Source organism: Calonectris borealis, chromosome 5 (genome assembly GCF_964195595.1).
Source record: "Calonectris borealis chromosome 5, bCalBor7.hap1.2, whole genome shotgun sequence".
Lineage (NCBI taxonomy): Eukaryota > Metazoa > Chordata > Aves > Procellariiformes > Procellariidae > Calonectris > Calonectris borealis.
The window spans coordinates 18,636,273-18,655,644 of NC_134316.1; the positions used below are offsets into that span (position 1 = coordinate 18,636,273).

The window sequence follows — 19,372 nt, forward strand, 5'->3', positions numbered from 1 at the left end:
GGCACCACCGCAAGGCCGCCGGGGGTGATGGCCCTTCCCCCCCTCCCTGCGCAGCCGGTGGGCTCTCCCGGCCTGCCCGTGCCGCCCGCTGCCCTTGGTGTGGCCGCTGCGCGGGGCCCGGCGGCAGCGAGGAGCGGTAACGGCTGGGGCCCGTGCGGGGGGCGGGAGCAGCCGAGAGGGTGTTTCCGTGGTACCGGCGTCAGCCTTCCCCGGCAGCGTCTTGCCCTGTCCCCTCTCCTTTCGGCCGGGACATGGGGCCGGGCGGGAGCGCCCCTCAGCCCCGGGGCTTTATGGCGCGCTTGCCCCTGCGGGCGTGGGCGTGCGGGGGGGGGTCGGGTTCCCAGGCAGGCTGGGGACAGCGTTCCTCCGCGCCCGGCGGAGCCGGGAGGCTGGTGGGGCCCTCTCGTGGGTCAGTACCGTGAGCGCCGGCCCGAGCCGCTATCGCGGCCGGCTGAGGGAGCGGCCTGGAGAGAACAGTGCCTCCCGCCGTGCTCCCCCACACCGCCTGGGGTGCTTGGTGTGCCGCCGGCCCGCAGCGGCTGTGAGGGGAACGGCGCCGTTTGTGTTTGTCCTCGCTAATTTGGGTGGAGTTTTGAGCTCGCAGCTGTATGACTTCTTTGGTGTCTCTTACAGCTTCGAGCAAGACGCTAATCTGGAAGGCTTTGGTTAGGTTGGAACAGGCTCGCTGGATTTTAGAAATGTCCTTTCTTCCCCACTGAACGTACAGCTTATCTTTCAGATAATAAAGCGTCCATCTACAGGAGTTTAGGTTATAAATGCATTTGTAATGTTTTACAGAACAGCAAACTTCTGTATCATTAGAGTTACTTTAATGGATAAATTACTCTAGAACATTTAAATGGAACTATTTCACCAGGGATATCTTAAAAGAGATGTTCTGTTTCTCTCCCATTTCAGGATGAGGGCTAAGAGTTAGTTAGGATTATTTCTAAGAAACCTGTGTATGGATTTGAGAACAGCATGTGTCTCGTAGGAAGTGTTTGATGGCCCTCATGTTTATTATGCTGTTGTAGGATCCTAGTAAGTAAGATTAAGAGTGCCAGGTATGCAACAGTTTCCATGTACAGATTTATCTGTAACTCTTACCTGTTACGCTTTTCTTTCTAGCAGTCATGGTGAATTTTGCCCAAGCTGTGCGTGATCACTGGGTTCACATCCTTGTTCCCTTAGGATTTGTGATTGGATGCTATTTGGACAGAAGGAATGATGAAAAATTGTCTGCCTTCAGAAACAAGAGCTTATTATATAGAAGGTCTGCTTTATGATGCCTCTTAAATATATATATATTGTTAATTTGCAAAGTGCTTCTCTGTTCTTTTTGAGAGTCTTAAGTATGCAAAAAAAAAAAGTGATGCTGTCAAAATATTAAAGGGAAGAAAGCCCTAAAAATTTTGGCAAGCATTCATGAAGGGATTTAGGTCACTAATGGCCTCTGAAAGTTCGGGCTTTAGGAGCCGTCTTAGTCATGAAAGAAAAGATCATTAACTGTTGTCAAGTTCTTAGTCATGAAATGTGGAAACCATTATTTTGTCTCTCAAACTTCAGTGGGAAATACAGTGCTTGAATTTTGATTTTCAACTTTTCAGTGGATTATAGCAAACTACTGTCTTAAATTTAAAAAGTGCTGTGATCATTTAATAACCAGGTTTTTGAAAATTAACACAACATTTATGTTGGCAGCTGCTGTGTCTTCACTGAAGGATGTGATTATATACACTGATCAGTTTGGGCTTACTGGCTGACTTCTCAGGGATAATTTAGATAACTTAATGCATTGCCTCATCTATGTCAGTTTTCCTAATTCTATATTAGACCATAGGGTTAATGAAACAACAGAAAAAAAAAATCATGCTCCATAGCATGGACTAATACTAGGAATGTTATTATCAGTTTGCAGGTGGATTTTTTTTTTTCACTCTGGTGTCATCTAAATTAGTTCTGAGTAAGAAAGTAAGTTTACGACATAATCCACCGCACTGTTACATTAGCGCTTTTCTTACTGCAGTTGCTGGCAAAGTTGGGCTGGTGTTTCAGTATATTGCAAAAATCCCCTCTGCTTTCACACCTAGTTCTCTTCCCACTAAAGTAACGAATTTTTGTATTTTCCTTTTGGATCCCATTACGTAAAAAGTCTGTTAACTCCTCAGAGGTCAGCTGGTTTGTGCTTCCGTTTACATGAGCGGGAGTTAAGAGGACTCAATCCATTGAAGCTTTGGAAAGAAAAGAGAATGCTCATAAGAATTGAAAGCTTTTTAACTGGCTACTATTGCAAGGAAAGTTAAATTTATACATAACTCTCAAAATTAAGGTATTGTAGAATAATTAATTACATTTATTAGTAATTATTCTACAAAAATTACCCTGATTTTAGTCTCTTTCCTCTTATTTTTTTCTTTCCGCACAGAGAATTGAAGCCTGGTGAAGAAGCTACATGGAAATAAAGGCTGCTGATGAAATGGAAAATATTTTTGTTTGATTCATCATCTTATCTCACACGTTGAAAGAATAGGATTATGGCTTTTATCTTGAGAGAATATGTAAAGCTGCAGAAAAAGACACCTGCAATTCAGCAGTGCTAGTTTAATTTCCAATCTTACTTTTTGGAAGACGATTTAGTTACATGACTAACGTGTCCAGGAATTCCATTAGTCCGTGTTGAGAAGTGTTGAGCAGCTTTTGTCCTCAGAAGTCATACTCTGGAGGAAGAATTATGTAATAAAGAAAAACTATGCAAAAATCATTTATGTTGTTATCGATCTGTATGGTGTGGAATTCATGTATTTATAGCTAATTTACGAACTAGCCTTCAAAGGAATACTTAACATAGACCCAGAATGTCCAGGGTCGGCAGCTGTTTTTCATTGGACTTGCCCCAGTTCCCTTCCGCAGCCGCTCTGGACGGGCGGCGGGGGGGCGGGCAGCTGCTGGGCGTTTGCTGAACGCGGTGACGTGGGGAAGCCTGACCGCCCCGAGGGACAGCCCGCGCAGGAAGTTGCCGCATTCACGCTCAGGACGGGAGGAGAGCGCACGCGCTACGCGCTGTGTAACTCGCGGCGGGCGGGGCCTCCCGCCTGCCCGGCACCGAGTGGGGCCGCGGCGCGGATCAGCCCGGCGACCTCCTCCCCGGCAGGGGGCGCCGCCACGGCCGCCAGCCCTCGCGCCGGCCTTGTCCGGGCGGCCTAGCCCAGCGGGGGGGCCTGTGCGGATTGGCTGCTGCGGCTCGTCGAGCAAAGGAAGGTTTGATTGGCTGGGGAGGTCACGTGAGGCGGAGGGTGCTGGCCGTTGACAATAAACATGGAGTCAATCTTCCACGAGCGGGTGAGTGAGGGGCCGGGGGAGGGTCCTGCTCCTCGCGGAGGCCGGCCGGGGAGCTGCGCTGTCGGTTGGTTGTGCGAGCCAGGAGTGCTTTCCCAGAGGAGCTGTTCGGGGCCGCGACCGATTCTCCCGTCCCTGTGCTGGCCCCGAGGCAGCGCCCGGTGCCCACGGGGTAGCTTGGCCTGTGCCCTGCCCGGCCGAGCCGCGCTGCCCCTCCCCGGCATCTTCCCAGTGGCAGAATGAGGCCGCGGCTCGGCTTCCTCTGTCTCGGGGGAGAGCTGGGGCCCTCTCGCGCAGCCATGCCGGTGGCTGTGGCTGGTCCAGCTCGGCTCTGCGAGGCCTGCCGGCTCTGCGGGGAGAGGAAGTGGTGTTACCGGAGATCAAAGAGGGTCAGGGCCGAGCCTCAGCGTTTCCTTTCGCACGGTGACTGCTCTTCTTAGGCCTTTAGAAATAGACCTCGAGTATGGGAAGGTGCAGGCTACAGCTGCTTCTGTTTCTCGAGGGAGAACTCGCGTGGCTGAGAAATGAGCGGGAAGATGAGCCGCAGCAGGCAGAGCTGTTTCTGTGCTCTCGGACACATCTCTTCACCTAGCCTGGCTTGGTTGGGGTTGTGTAATGAGCAGGGGAAGGGAGAGCTGTTAAGGAAATCCGAATTCATGTACTGTGCTTCTGTGTGCTTATCAGTGTTTCCTGTTTTGGAGGACAAATGCTTCTATGAATTACTGTGATTTAGTCAGGTTCCCAAATATGACCTATTTATGCTTTAATGCTATTCAAATATAATTGTCTTTTTTCATGTACTTTGCTAATGTCTCTGCACCTTTATTGTGTTAAAATTAATGCTAGTTTTTGTACAGTGTTCTTATGGATAATGGTTGGTTTACTTAGCAAATAAAGCAAGACAGCTGTATAACTTTCTTTTAAAAAAAAAAATTACTATTCTGAAATTCATAGAACCTGAGGAGTGTTCTTTCAAACTAGGTTTGGGCAGCAAAACTTGGCAAGCATTGTGGTGTTAAACAGCTGGTGTTCAGAGGATGAGTGTTGGATTTCAGCCATTATGGCTTCTGCTACAGTGACTTTGAGCTCCAGTCTAGATTTGAAAATGAGTTCAAAACAAGTGTACTCTTCTGTTATGTGGCCTAGCCTATCACGTAATGAAATGATAACTTTTTTTTATGATTGAGTTGCTTTGTGGTTTAATAACAAAACTCTGCTGAAACTGAAGTGACAGAGCATAATACATTCAAAGTTATAAGCTGATTGTACTTTGTAGTTGCTACAGGTTTGGGAGGGATAACAGTCTTGGGTGTCTCACATGTGAAGCATAACTGCTCCCTCGTTAAGTTAGTTACAAAGTTACACCTGAATGCCTGTTTTAAATTGGAGTACCAAATATTTTTATCTTGTTATCATTATTATTCTAGGGAAAATTTAATTGAACCTCTGTGTTTTTTTTTTTTTAAGGGGTGTTTTCCCCCCCCCCCATCAGGTGTGCTATCTCAGTTCCTGTCAAAATATTTAGAGTGCTGCATGTATGTACACCCCCCCCACTTGAATCTGCGTACCTCAGATGTTCCAATAAAAAGGCACGAAAAACATGGTATTTGTAAAGGAAATTAACAAAGACCTGAGCGATCTGGCATTCTTAACAGGGGAATGACAAGTGCAGGAAGTAGGACTTAAGGACAGGGCTTAAGGAGCCCCTGTCTTAGAAGTTGACCCTTCTTTTGATAAGATACCAGTGGTTGAAAACACTGAAAGCAGGGCAGCAGTTTATATCACGGTAGGTTTCAACAAGGGGATTTCAGATTATAGAAAGATGCAGTATTCTCTGCACAAAAAAAAATTGACGTTCATTAAAACCTGTAAGATCAGTTTTCTCTTCTGCATTTTGCACTTAATATGTACAAATTGTGCATATGAAAGTTAATGTTTATTACTTTAAGATAAAACTGTACAAATACAGAAAGGTCCTTTTAGTGAAATTAAAATTAAGCTTATAATACAACTCATTTGCAAAGGTATTTTAATATCTCTTTGTTTCTAAATCAGTTTCATATAATTCTGGTGGAGAAACCTGTGATTGCCAATAGCCATACCTGGCAGGGGAGAGCATCTGTTGCAGAAAACATTTGTTACTGGGAAGTAGAGATCTAAAACTTTTCATTTTCTTGTGGTGGTGATTTGGAAGAGGACAGAATCCCTTGTCCTGATGGTTGCAGAGTCCTTGTGTGATTTGTTCAGGCCATTGGTGATTTTTACAGTGTTTTCAAAAATAACATTTTTGCATGAAATTTATTTCCTCTGAGAAAATAAATTAATATGCATGTTGTTTTCTTCCCCATCAAACTGATGGAAGGGTTGTATTCTATAGCTTGAAGTGTAATACATCCAAAGACTATATGGCATTCTGGGTGAGTGGGGAGGGCAGGAAGTTTGCCAGAATGAAATGATTGAGTCATTTTACAGAGTAAAACATTAATGTGATTTTTTGTTGTCTTTGGTATTTTTTTTTCCTTCCGATGTTAGCAAGAAGGCTCATTGTGTGCTCAGCACTGTCTGAATAATTTGCTACAAGGGGAGTATTTTAGTCCTGTTGAGTTATCCTCTATTGCACAGCAGTTGGATGAGGAAGAAAGAATGAGAATGGCAGAGGGAGGAGTGTCTAGTGAAGAATATAGAACGTTTTTACAGGTAAAGTCATCTTAATTTGAAGTTGCTTGATATTTGCCTGAAATCAAATATTGTGTAGCACAGACCTGCTATTCTTGCATAGCTAGAGAACGTTAATTTCCTAGTGCTAAAACTTCTTAAATTTATAGGCCTTTTCATTCATGTATCTTAAATTTGGCATTTTCAAACGTTGCTAGCAGAGCTTTACAGTAATTCTACAAAAAGCTACATCATCTTAGGTAGGAAGGTCAGGCATGGCGAGGAGGAGGTTCAGCGATTTGCCTTTTGTTTTTATAAGCCAGTGGCAGAGATAGGAACAGAATTTCCCATGCCTGTCCTTTAAACACTGAGCGTTTCTAATTTAAAGGTTTGAGTTTTCAATTAATAAGCTTATTTGGGCATTGTAATCAGCCTTACAGACTAGGACATATTTAGTTGTTGCTTTAAGTATGTGCAGTTATATTTGCTTTCAAAACTGAATTATTTCTGACCTTTTATGCTTACATCATTTTTCCCTTTTTTCCCTCCCAACCTCACACTGAGCAGCAGCCTTCTGTAAATATGGATGATAGTGGATTCTTCTCAATTCAAGTAAGTGTGGCTCTATACTGACAGAATTTTTTATTTATGCAAGACGTTCTCTCATATAATTTAAATGGCATTGAGCTTTTTCATCTAGTTCCCAGTTTTTAGGCTTAATGGGATTAAGTGCTGGACTTCTAAATCTTCGGAGTGTTTTACATTAAGAGCACTGACTTGCAGTTCTTCAGTTCATGGGCCTTTCAACACGTAGTAGAAGCATGGACTCCTGAACTGTGAAATGACGCCTGCTGGCAATATGCTTGATTTCTAAGTTGCTTCTTATGGGTGCTTCAGGTGTAGACCTTGGCTCCCATAGACTACAGGTGAAAAAGCAGACTTGAGATTGCTTTCTGAAATTATAGACTGTAGACCCCTTGGCAACAGTTACAGGGTTATCACAGTGATCTGCAGAATGGAAAAAGCTGCAATATCTGCATTCCAGTTTTCATTACACTCCAGACACTTTAGAGCTGGAGTGTTTTTTTTGTTTTGGGGTTTTTTTTGTTTGTTTTTTTTTTTTTTTAGGACCATAATGGAAAAGTAATTAATAAGAAATACTTAAACCAGAACAACAACAAAATAAGGTATTGAACACTGAATTGGGGCTTGTGTCTAGACTAGAGCTGTAGGCAATGCTTTGCACCTTTGGCTGTCTCCTGAGCTTTCAGAGGTGCTTGTCAATGTTCCAGAATCTCTCCAGAGCCTCTCTTCCTTATGGCAGGACAGGGCTGTTTTTCTATTCAGTGAAAAACCATTAACAGTTTGGCATTTCTTGTATTCTTGATTGTGCTGCTTCAATATTGAAGCTGAAAAAAAATGCTTCCTCATATTCTACTTTTTTTTTGTCCTGGCATTGCTTTGCTCACTTGCTACATAGTTGGCTCACTGAAAGGAAGATGAATTGTTAATTTAAAATTTCTTACAGCGTTATTTCAGATAGCTTTAAAAAGTTATTGTAAAGGAGTTTGTGCTAATGTACCTGACTGATCCTGTGACAGTCCAGTGGTGCAAAATTTAGTTACTGTGGGGAAGGATGACATTGTATTGGGGAGGGAGGGCAGAGCAGTACAGTGAGAGCAGAGAGATGACAACTTATGAAGTATATGTGGGAGGTGAAGCTACAGCTTTGTCTGAGGGAGTAAGCTTATTAACACATTTCAGTTAAATCCTAGTTTCGTTACTTCCCCTTACATATAGTATGCTTGTTACGGTTGTATGTAGATTCATGACACTTGTGTTTTGAATAATGTGATTCCTAGGTTTCCTAGCAATGTTTTGAAATCTAAGTTTTATGAAAACAGTATAATTGTTTATAGCAGCTAAGATGGTTGCATTGCTTAAATTTAAATTTGACTGGTTTGACTCATGAAAAGCGCTATTTTTTGACAGGTTATAAGCAATGCCCTGAAAGTTTGGGGTTTAGAGCTAATCCTCTTCAACAGCCCAGAGTATCAGAGGCTTGGGATCGACCCTATGTAAGATATTTTTTTCTTAGCACCCTGCTTTCATTTTACAGAAAAATGATACTCTTAAAGAAAGATTTAAATCCTAGATTAAAATTACTATTTCAAGCTCTGTTGCATTCTGATGTTTTTCTTATCCCCTCTGTCTTTAATTTTTTCCTTTTGGGGTGTATATGAGCATCTGTCCTCTGTGCCTTCATGATATCTCATGGCATCCATATACCTGTGGCATCACAGCTATATGGAGATTTCAGTAATGTTGACAACTTCCTAAATGTTATAAAAGCAGTATGAGTACTCTGTAACATCAACAGTTGTATTACTGAAATTTTATTATATGTAAGTTTAAATTAGTGGTAGCAAAGAACTTAAACATTAATATGCACTCCAATATTAGAGTATTTAATTTTATCTATACCTTTTGTTTTTCTTTTTACAGAAATGAAAAATCATTTATTTGTAATTATAAGGAACACTGGTTTACAGTTCGAAAGTTAGGAAAACAGGTGACATGTCTTTTTTTTATTTAAAAATTGACTTCAGAATGGGGGTGGAAAAGTGGTTGCGAGTAGACCATGTGTTGGCCTTTTGCAAGCTTTTGCAGCAGTTTGCTATAATAGTATCCCATATTAAAAAAAAAAAAAAAAATGTTTGTTATATCACAAAAATGCCACGCAGCTTTTTATGAATGTTAGCCTGGGGAAGGACCCTAGGATCAATTCCCCAGTGAACCTGTCCTCTAGGGAGCTGCAGCTCTGGTAGAGTCTGTGTGACGTCTTAAGCTCTTTTCTTTCTTTTTTCTATATGAAAAGTAGCAGAAAAATTGTACGGGAGGGAGGAGGGAGTCCTAGACAGGGATGAGGATCCCTATAGAATGTAAACTTATTTTGATGCACTAAATTATTGACATAATAAAATAATTTTGCTCGTTTAAATGGACAGTAGGTATAAGAAAAAGTTCAAATCTCAAATGTATTAATGCTTATGATTGCTAGTACTTAAGAGTATCCATCAGGATAAGGTTGGGGAAAGTAGAATCACAACTTTGCACTATTTTAGAAAACTTTGTGAAACAGTTGTATTATAAGCAGGAAATAGTTACTAAAGGTAAGGGGTGGTCATACAAGTATATGGTACATATATAATAACTCAAGTCACATCCATGTCCCTTGTAACACCAATGCAGTGTTTTATTTCAGTAGCCAATCATTGTTCTGGATCATACTGCATAAGCTTTCATACAACATAAGCTGGGTTGGTGTTTGTTTTTTTCCAGATTTTTCTTGTCATAGAAAATGTTCATGAAATAAGGTTTTAGATTCTACAATAGTGGACAGGAGTCCCTTTACCCATTCGGTTAATTTTGCAAATGGTGGCTATCTATGTTGTCATCCAGATTAAAAAAAAAAAAAATCACCTATGAGTAAACAAACTAAACTCTGCTGTTCTGCTTTAGTTTAAAAGTATGTCTAATGTTTACAGGCAATTTTTGTATATTTGATATAAAAAAGGCTGAATGGTCTCTTAAAAGTATGGGAATATTCTTTATTATGTATACAACCATCTTGGGTGGAATTTTGTGAGATAGCATTGTAGCCCAAAATGTTTTAAGTTGGAGGGGGGGATGTCTTTTGCTTGTACATATAGCTTGGAACCACATGAAGACAATACTAGGTGTCTGTTATCTAGAGAGTAACGAGAAAAGATGGACAAAATAGGTTGACTTAGATTTGACCTGCTTCTCTTCTCTTACAGTTAAAGCAAAATTAGTTTACCAAACCTTCCTCCTCCATACTCCGTTTTAAAAGTTTGTCTGTAATCTGTCCATCCTATTTGTTTATATAACTTTTTATGCCCCACTCCTACACTGTTGGTCTTTTTACCCTTTCCTAGTGGCAAAGGGTGTTTTTGACAAACTAAGTGACTGAATGAAGAATGGTAGATAGTCACTTACCTATATTCCAGGTGATTTATAGTATGGGCCTGACTGCAAGTGTATGACTGCATATATGGAAGTTTGGGTAGATAAATGCATTTTTTTGAGACTGGAGATGGAATTCTCCTTCTGCTATCTGAAATGGTGCTTCCTGGTTAAAATTGGATAATATTGAATGAGTATGGTATAAAAAAGGTTCTTCAGAGTGATTGGAATATATGTAGGGTTTTAAAGGTAGACTATTTTGTCATCCATATTGAATATATTTTCTCTCTAGAAAAGAAGTATTATAAATGAATAGCTGTCATCTTTGGGGAACTAGAAATTATCTGTGTATATTTATCTCAAGTGTCCCCTATTGTAATATTATGCTGTACTATCAATATATTAAATCTGAGTTCATTTTTCTTAATTTCTAAATTTAAAAATTATCTGAGAGAGAAGTAAACAATAGTTTTCAGCAGCTGTTAAAGGCAGAATGTTTAATGAAAGTATTTCGTGGAAATAATTCAACTTCTGTTTCCTGTATCTATTAATTTCTTAAGATACAGCATTAACTTATGAAGGATTTCTTCCTTCATTAGTCTCTGAACAGATTTAAAACTAAGATTAAGCAGAATTTTAGAATGATGTCTGAAATAATTATTCTACCATTATATTTTGATTTATCTGTTTTAATCTGTTTACCTGGTACCAATGTTCAGTAACGGGAGAGAGCATGCAGTAACTTCCCCACTTCAGATCTCCTGTTAGCTGAAGAGTATTTGAAGGGTAACCTTTAGCAGTATAGGTATTGTGCTTCAAAAGACTTTTAATTTGATAATTTATTTTACTAGATTTATTCGGATATTCCATCATAGAAAATGACCACAATGTACAGAAATGGATTACCAAGTAATCTTTATGCTAATTTGTTCTCTCAAACCTTTTTTTTCTTAATTACAGTGGTTTAACTTGAACTCTCTCTTGATGGGTCCAGAACTAATATCAGATACATATCTTGCACTTTTCTTGGCTCAATTACAACAGGAAGGTAATAGTAACTTGCAGATGTTAAATCTCATTAATTAAAAGTAGGTAATAATCATTATTTATTAGAACTTATGTATTCAGTTAACTACCCTTAGTTTTATGATTGAAATAGTGAAATAACCGAAGTCCTTATAATGAAAGGTAGAGCCTTATATTGTAATAAATTGCCCATCATTGTGTTCCATATAGTGTGCATTTTAGAGTGTTTATGCATGCACCTTAATGCTGTAGACTTACGATTTATTTTTCTCAGGTTATTCCATATTTGTAGTAAAAGGTGACCTGCCAGACTGTGAGGCTGATCAGCTATTGCAGATGATTCGGGTACAGCAGATGCAGCGACCAAAACTAATTGGAGAAGAGACAGCACAGTCAAGAGATCAGAGGTAAGGTAAATAGAGAATTCATTTTAATAATGTTCAGTATGATTGGTTTCCGTGATTAACGCCTACATGGAGACAACTGCCTTAAGAAGTAATTAGAAATACCTTTAGTGCAGTATGCTTACTACTGTTGCACAGAGTAAAAGCAAGTTGGTAGAATACAAATGGTGTACTTTTAAGTGGGCAAAAACTACCTTAATAGGGATTCAATCTTCCTATTGTATGCATTGTATAGTGCAGATTTTTAACTTCATAATTATGGTATTTTTCCAATTATAGTAAAATGGGTTAGCAAATCTTATCAAACTATGGTTAATAGTAATCAATCTATAACTAAGACTGGCTTGTGCATTCTGTCATAAGTAGAAAAGAACAAGAAACCCATCCACATCAGATAAATCATACAGCATTCCCTTTTGGAATAATTTCACTGTAAATGTTGTGATGCATACTGCTAATATAAAGTACTTATGTGCAATAATTATATCACATTTTCATAGTGAATAAATTGCATACTGATAAAAAGGCTTAAGGCTTTTCAGAAGAATTAGTTCATTATTATTTCTTCCACTTTGTAAAGGTAAACTGGTGCTGTAAATTGATGTAATAAAAACAAACTTCTTGGCAGTAACATGGAAAGTGTGTATAGTTTACACAGGATCTGTTGCTCTGGTGTGGTCATCAAAGCTTCCTAAGAAGGAGACCACATGCACATTTTTCTGCTGGTGTAACTGTTTAAATAGCAATAGGTTCGAATAACATGTATTATTGCTTTTTGTAGGCTTATTGTTTTTGAAGTTTTTCCTATTGAACACATTCCTGTCAACATGTGCATGGGTTTAGAGTTGCGGTATTTTCAAGCAGAAAAAATTACACTGCAGAGCTTGCAGCCCTTTTGTACTTTTTCATGTAGAAATGAAAATATTTGTTTATATAACAGATTTTCACAATGGAAATGTTTTTTTTTCCAAAGTAAAAAAAAAAAGTAGAGTTAAATCAGCTGAAAATATTTACTTTAAATCTCACAGTAAAAGTTAATGTGATTTCTGTCTGAATTCTGCCATAAGTGTATCAATTTCACAGGCTACCGAGAAGTGATGTGGACCAAGCAATAGAAGTTAGCCATCCTTTTGACGGAACAGGCATGTTAGATGAAGATGAAGAGAACTTTCAGAGAGCCCTGGCTCTAAGTAGGCAGGAAATTGATATGGAAGATGAAGAAGCTGATCTTCGCAGAGCCATTCAACTCAGCATGCAAGGTGCAGTGCTCATCTACATTTCTCTTACAGTGTTCATGTTGCTTATGCTTTAGGCAGCTACTGAAATCGGTTTCAGTCAGCCACTTTTTCCAGCATGCGTCAAGCTCTCTGAAAAGACGGGCTTTGAGGCATGGAAGGACATTGTGCTTTTTGAGAAGTTGTAACTTTCATGTTAGCACTGATTGTTAGGAAGCAAGAACAAATTGGCAAAGGGTGGCAGGAGGGAAGGGAAACAGTCCTAAGGTGAGGAGGAGAGATAATATCAAGTGAAGTTAGCCTAGGTGCTTATTTCTCCAACGAGTCTGTCTCTTCCTCTCAAGTTTGAAGACATTTTCTTAAGCTATATTTCATTTACTAACTTCATTTTACTGTAATTAGTGGGATATGGCATGTTCTGGTTTTAGGTAGTCGTCGAAGTGAGTTCTTGGACTCATTACCACAGAATGTTCCTCAGCTGCCTCACACCAGTCAGACAGACTCCCTTTCTTCAGAAGAACTGCGAAAGAGAAGACAAGCGTATTTTGAAAAGTAAAGTAGTTGATAGAAAACTGCATGTGGAAGTACATGTCGTATTTTTGAGTGCTTTTGGGGCGTGGATGGGTTTCTGACTGAGGTCCAGCTTAACTTTTCTCTCTTAACATGTTTTCCTAACAGTACCTGAATTTTGCTATTCCCAGGTGGTTCCTACGAAGAAAAGAAACCTGTAAATAAGAGGGGATCTGTTAGTAATGCAACATCAGTCTTGTGAAGAAAGAAAACATACATGTTATAGAAGTATTTTAAATGAAATCCTGTAAATTTCTGTAATTATCTTCCTGAAGAAAAGTATTCTTTCTCTAAGACTTTGCTTCTGGTAATGATGTGTCTAATGTGCATCACATGAAAGCATTCTAGGTGATATTTTATTGCTGTTCTGGAGTACCTTCTTAATACGTAGTTGGGGTATTGTTGTAGCTTTTCCATATCTCTGTCTCCTAGTGATGGAGGAAATAAAGACCATGGAGAAGTGCTATGGATGGGAGGAGTTAGACTTTGCATGAGAGGATAAGAGTGTGGAACATCTGAATTCTGGGCCAATAGTAATGTGGCTTGGAATATAATGTTGGGCAGATAGGTGTCTGAAGGTTAGCAGATTGAAGGTTAGCAACGATAGAAGAGATTTTAGGTGCAGGGGTATTACTGTACCAAACAGCTTCTACTTCTCTTGGCCTTCCTTACAATATTCAGTCTTGATACAGGTCTCCTACTGATGTTAATCTTAGTCTCTTATAAATTTAAAACACTTCCAGGCAGCAACAACAGCTACAAGATCGGACTCCGAAACTACATGATAAGCCAAGCACTCCGGAAGCTGACCCAGGTATTGTTTTTAAAACTTATTTCCAACATGGAAATATTTATGTCTTTTTCACCTTTGTGTTGTGCTCTATTTCCTAACTTTCCTTGCCTGCCTACTTCCTCATTCCAGCAGCACTCAGACTATGTATCACAGTCATTACTCTTTTTGGCAGTGAAGGAAAGGATTGCTTTCTTGAAAAGCCTGTTCTGCTTTGACTGTCAATATCCTGTTTCAAAGTGAAGAGCGTTACTATTAGACCATCTGAGTTCTGGCTTTGCTTTTTGTTGTTTTCCTTGGCTTGAGCATTACGAATTGTAATCTTTGATGGGATTTGTGCCAACGATTTTTCTAGACTTTTAGTATGACAATTTAATAAACTTGGAGTAATATCTGATAAAATTACTGAAACGTTTTCAGTAGAACATAAGTATGTAGGCCTTACCAGTATTAAGTATTGGTGATCCCAAATTAATGTGTATTACTTGTTACAAGCTGACCATTGTGGATGGAAAGCTAAGTGCAAAATGTTCAATAACTTTAAACAAAAACAAAACCGGTTTTGGAGGTGGGGTGAAAACAGGTGGGTGTGAATAATGGAATAGTGAAATAAAGGAATAATGAAAGCATTTAACTACAGTTGAGAACCACCTCTGTGCATTTAACATTTATATAACTTATATGCATTTATTTTCTTTAGGAGGTGATATGAGTGAAGAAGACATGCTTCAAGCAGCCATGAATATGTCTCTGGAATCTGTTAGAAACCACTTGAATACAGAAGAGGAGAAATGACATCACTTTTTTTTTTCCCTCTCATTGTCAAAACACTAAGTCTCCATTATAATTTTACTGTGTGGATGTTGCACAAGCAGGGTTCATTTCAGAGTTCGGGAAGCAGGAATGAAAGGGGGCTGGAGGTCAGAGTTTAGAGGGAATCTGCAAATACAAAAAAGATTGCACTAATTTAGAAAACTGTAGCACTCCTACTGCAGAACATCTGTTCACAAGAGTAGCTGTATTAAAATTACGTAAACTACTCACATGAACAAAGTTAGACATGTGTAGCAGCTGTAACTTGCATTTAAAAAGCAAGTTTAAATTGTTTTGAATAATTCTATAGAAAATACAAAAGGTGCCAAAAACCAGCATCAACTGATTTCCTTCGGTACTAATGGAAAAATAGATACAAGTAATAAGTTGTGCTCATAAATGACTAAGTTCTTTATAAGAAATCACTTAAAATGCGAAAAAGAATTAAATTCTGTTTATCTTAAATTATTTATTTTGTGATTGTTTGTTCTGAATTACTTAATATCAACTTTTTGATCCTGCTGTCCACTTTTGAAATGACCCATTCTGCAGGAGAAACATGAATCCATAAACTTCATGCTTTGCAATTCAAGAGAAAATCTTCAGTGTTATGTTGATTATGATGTTACTCCTGAATCTTTCAGTGACTTCTGACCTAACACATTCTGGTTTTTCTTTCAGTTCCAACTGTAAAATTTTCAGATCCATGTTTAAAGTAGGATTTTTCATTGCCCTATTGTCTTTTGGCAGATAACTTGCCTTCTTTGGTTTGTTTTTTCTTTTATTATTTGTTTTTGTTTTCTTATGCTCTTTCTAGTTATGCCACTGTTTTTACTATAAGAGTAGCATATAATCAGTTGGGTTAAACAGGTTTTCTTTTCTACCTCTTCTGGAGTCTTTTTTCTTCAAGCTCAACCCTTCATTCTGGCCTTTCAGTATGAAAGAGCTGTAACTGAGTCTAGGAGAAAGGAGGAGGGGATTTAGTGCCATAAAGTCAGTGCCACACACATAAGGTGCATTCCTGCAGTCTGAAATGACCCTTGTGCAAGTATCTCTTTTAAGAATGAATATTTATGTCTGTGTGAATGTTCTTTCTGAAATGCTTTTTATGAGTGTCTGTCAGAATGTTGCAGCTTTTTCAGGAATGGCCTTTATTCATGCACCTTACAATTTTTTATCATGCTGTTTCTGATCCTGAGAAAAATGGGGGAGCAAAGTATGTGAGATAGCTTATGCTATTGGTTGCAAGACATTTGCTTTGATATCCAGGATGAATGTGTAACAGGGTGACCAAACCTGACTTTCAACTTCAGTGCAACAATTGAGATATGTTTCATTTTCCTAAATGGTGCTTGAAATACAAATTCTGTTTACATATAAATTATATGGAAATATGTTGTAGATAGGGTATGTAAGCTGTAGTCCACTTAATGCATTAACAGTTAGCACAGCATTCTAAGAATCTTTTGAAGATAACCCCAAATTTCTTTATCAAAATATTCTGAAGTTAAATCATTGCACAATAGTAACACTTAATTAAAATTAGTATGAAATGAATGGTAGCTAGATGGAAATATACACTCAGCATCAAGTAGTACTGTACATGAAAGGGCTCTTACCTCTCCGTAAAGATTTGTTTACAGCAGTGGTTTCTTGATAGCTTAGGATATTATTATATGACACGTAATTGGGCTAAATTCTGTTTTCCTTGCCTGTGTGCTGAATTTCCACCAATGTCACTAGAACGACTGGTATGTGTAAGACATTTTGACATGAGACAGCACTACTTTTTAAAAACTGATTTTAAATTGTCTTTTTTAAATAATCCTGTCATGCACATTATAATTAGTATCTGTAATGTCTCAAATTAATACAGCTAAACAATGGCTTTAAAAGTTCATGTGTGCATATGCCATATGCTATATTTTTCAGGATGTAAATTTCTGCTTTCAGTTTAAAATTTATGTGAAACTGAAAACAGGAAAGGAATCTCTAAAGCACTGAATTATTTCTTTGCTTGTCTGTAAGTTATCCACAGCTTTAATTTCCCTTCTTTTGTTGTGCCATAAACTGACTCTGAAATAAGACTCTCATTTTTACAAATAGGTATAGGCTGGCAATTTGATACCAGTACTTGGAATTTGGACCTTTTATCCTCCATTATAAGAACATAATAAAAATATATTATTTCTATAGTTACATAGTGTAGCAACCCTATATTAAAAAAAAAAAATAGAAGCCCCTTGAATTGCATTAACTGTAACCCATGACAATTACATGTTTTTATAATCACTAAAGCATGGACGTTTGCCTTTGAACTTTCATGTCACTTTGTAAGTTACTTCATGTAAGTGTTCTCATATGTAAGGAATATAAAGTAACAGTGCCTGAAAAGCACAACTGTGTCAATCATTACAGGGCTAACCATATTCCTTTCTGTGTAGGAACATTGTCACTCTACAAATACCAATTTGATTTTCAGAGGAATGTCAAGTTCAATGAAGTAGGTGTATCAGCCTAGTCAAGCAGTTAAGAGGTAGCAATTTAAACTACATATGTTAATTGCACCAAAGGAAAAGACTAATACTAATTGTTGACAGTACATATTTTATAACCCAAACCTAAAGTTAAAAATGTGTGGACCTGCCAAGAAGCTGTCAATAAAAAGCCGATCTCATTTTTTTGTTGTGCATTCTTTTAGTGATAAACAGTTCTCAATGTGGCTGAATTATGCTCATAAGGTGTTCACTAATTTACAGCCTATTCCTAGTGTTATCTAGTCTGTAAAGCTGAAAGTTTTTTTTCCTATGTTGTAGCTTTAGGCCAAAGTCCATTGTGAAGGAGCAGAAATTGATTTTTTTTTTTTTATTACAGTATGATGTTTGAGGGAATTTCAGACTTCATTCATCCAACAGATTTTTACTGTCTTCCTCACAGTGAACGGTCCACGTGACGTAATTTGTGGTTTTCTGCCTATAGAAATCAAAGAGGTAGGGGGAATGAGTGATACTTACATTAAATATCTTCCAAATTTAGATCTGTGAGTATAATTCTGTAAACTGCTTTCATGGTCTTGTAATGAGGGCAGGAGGAAAACGTGTTGCAATGCAGTCATGCTTGAATGCAATTCTTGCTAGGCACAGCAGGTGGGCTGTGCTTTTTTTTTCCTGGGCTTGAAACTAATCTGATACAATATTGGCTTACTCTCCAACATTTGGGCTCCTTGTGCCCTTCAAACAATTTCAGCAAGTTTAAATGTAATTTTCAGTTAAGGTACTCTTACTATTTTTCATACTTAATTACTTTGCAGACTACTTAAAAATAACAATACAAAGTTAAATCTCCAATGTGTTTTGATGTTGGACTATTGCTTCTATTACAAATCTATAAAATGGTAGGGAGTTTAAAATGGCTTCTGCAGATATCTACTAAAGTATTCTATTTCTGTATCTCAGACAAATATTATCATTTGCAAGCTGCTTTGTTTTATTATGAAACTGACAATTAGGCTTTTAAAAATGAACACGAACATGTTACAGTTCTAAAATGTCTGTGAAATTTTCTAGAATGTAGTTATTGCTTCAAATAATGATGAAAACATACAAATGGTGGCCTTTTACTGAGAAATATTATAGGGAATGGGATTGGAGAACTCTAGAACTCAGACTTATAAAGAAGTATTATTGTACAATTCATGTTACCAGCATATACTTTTAAAGGAATCAAAAAAAGAATCCAAGGAAAAGAAAAATTGAAGTGGAAACATTTTTTTAAGGGCTTAGATATAAAATTATGTTGCTCACTTGGTAAGCCATTACTGTCTTGCATAAAATAAACTTAACTCCTAGAAAATCTTCATAGTTACTCACAAATAATTTTAAAAAAAGTGTAACAGGTAATACATATATACCTATTCCCCACATACACATAATCAGCTGTTCAAGTAAGAACAACACTTAATACATTCGAACTGGCCCTGTCCAAATATTCAATTCTGTAGTTTCAAATTAGTAGCTTCTTTGTGTTTTGTCCAGGTTTGCATCTTAAAAGCATGAGCTGTTTTGCAATAAAGTTTTTTAAGCTGCATACACACATTTTGCCTTATTTGCATTTCAGACACGGCAGGAATGCTTTAGTATTTAACCTGCCGTAGTCACCTCCTTCCCCAATTACAGTTCTTAAGAATGTTAAAGTACATGTGACTTTTCAACTGCTTTTACCAAATCAAAATGGTTTTACTTTATTTTCTTTGTTAAGAAAAGCAAATAATTGTTACTACGTTTAAATTTTTTTTTTTTTTTTAAAAAACATGCCCCCTCTTCCGACCCAGTATAGCCACTGTGTAAATTCAGGAGGGGAAACTTATAAAAGGCTTTGAACAGAAAGGGATATAATATTTAAATGCCACTGCGCAAAAAAAAAAGGAGAAAAACCATGATATTGTCTTCAAAGCATGCAAGCATTGATAAAACTTTATTTTTTGCTACATAAAACCCCATGTGTACAAAACAGTTAGGATTTTGTAAGGGAATAATTTTTTTCATCTCTTGCCTAAT

General features: G+C 38.1%; 2 protein-coding genes across 12 annotated transcripts in view; both read left to right on the forward strand.

Annotated features, from left to right (window-relative positions):
- NDUFB1 (NADH:ubiquinone oxidoreductase subunit B1) overlaps positions 1-2,761 on the forward strand; it is a 449,978-nt gene extending 447,217 nt beyond the window's left edge. For 2 of the 7 annotated variants that reach the window (XM_075151242.1, XM_075151243.1), the window contains exons 2-3: positions 1,129-1,273; positions 2,426-2,761. In XM_075151242.1, the coding sequence (XP_075007343.1) occupies positions 1,134-1,273; positions 2,426-2,462 (177 nt within the window). In that variant the 5' untranslated portion in view covers positions 1,129-1,133 and the 3' untranslated portion in view covers positions 2,463-2,761. Of the gene's footprint in view, positions 137-334; positions 681-855; positions 1,042-1,128; positions 1,274-2,425 lie in introns of those variants that run through there. The other 5 variants (XM_075151237.1, XM_075151236.1, XM_075151238.1 and 2 more) reach the window with 5 other exon arrangements.
- A 473-nt stretch (positions 2,762-3,234) lies between these two features.
- Positions 3,235-19,115, forward strand: ATXN3 (ataxin 3). Of its 5 annotated transcripts, XM_075151231.1 has the most exons (11): positions 3,235-3,339; positions 5,869-6,033; positions 6,559-6,603; positions 7,984-8,069; positions 8,497-8,563; positions 10,939-11,026; positions 11,279-11,411; positions 12,492-12,667; positions 13,072-13,195; positions 13,957-14,027; positions 14,704-19,115. In XM_075151231.1, exons 1-11 carry the CDS (start codon positions 3,316-3,318, stop codon positions 14,796-14,798), a joined length of 1,074 nt encoding a protein of 357 aa, XP_075007332.1. In that variant the 5' UTR covers positions 3,235-3,315; the 3' UTR covers positions 14,799-19,115. The 5 variants fall into 5 exon arrangements, with proteins under 5 accessions (XP_075007332.1, XP_075007334.1, XP_075007333.1 ...); XM_075151233.1 differs by lacking the exon at positions 13,072-13,195; XM_075151232.1 differs by lacking the exons at positions 7,984-8,069; positions 8,497-8,563.
- Positions 19,116-19,372: the final 257 nt, after the last annotated feature.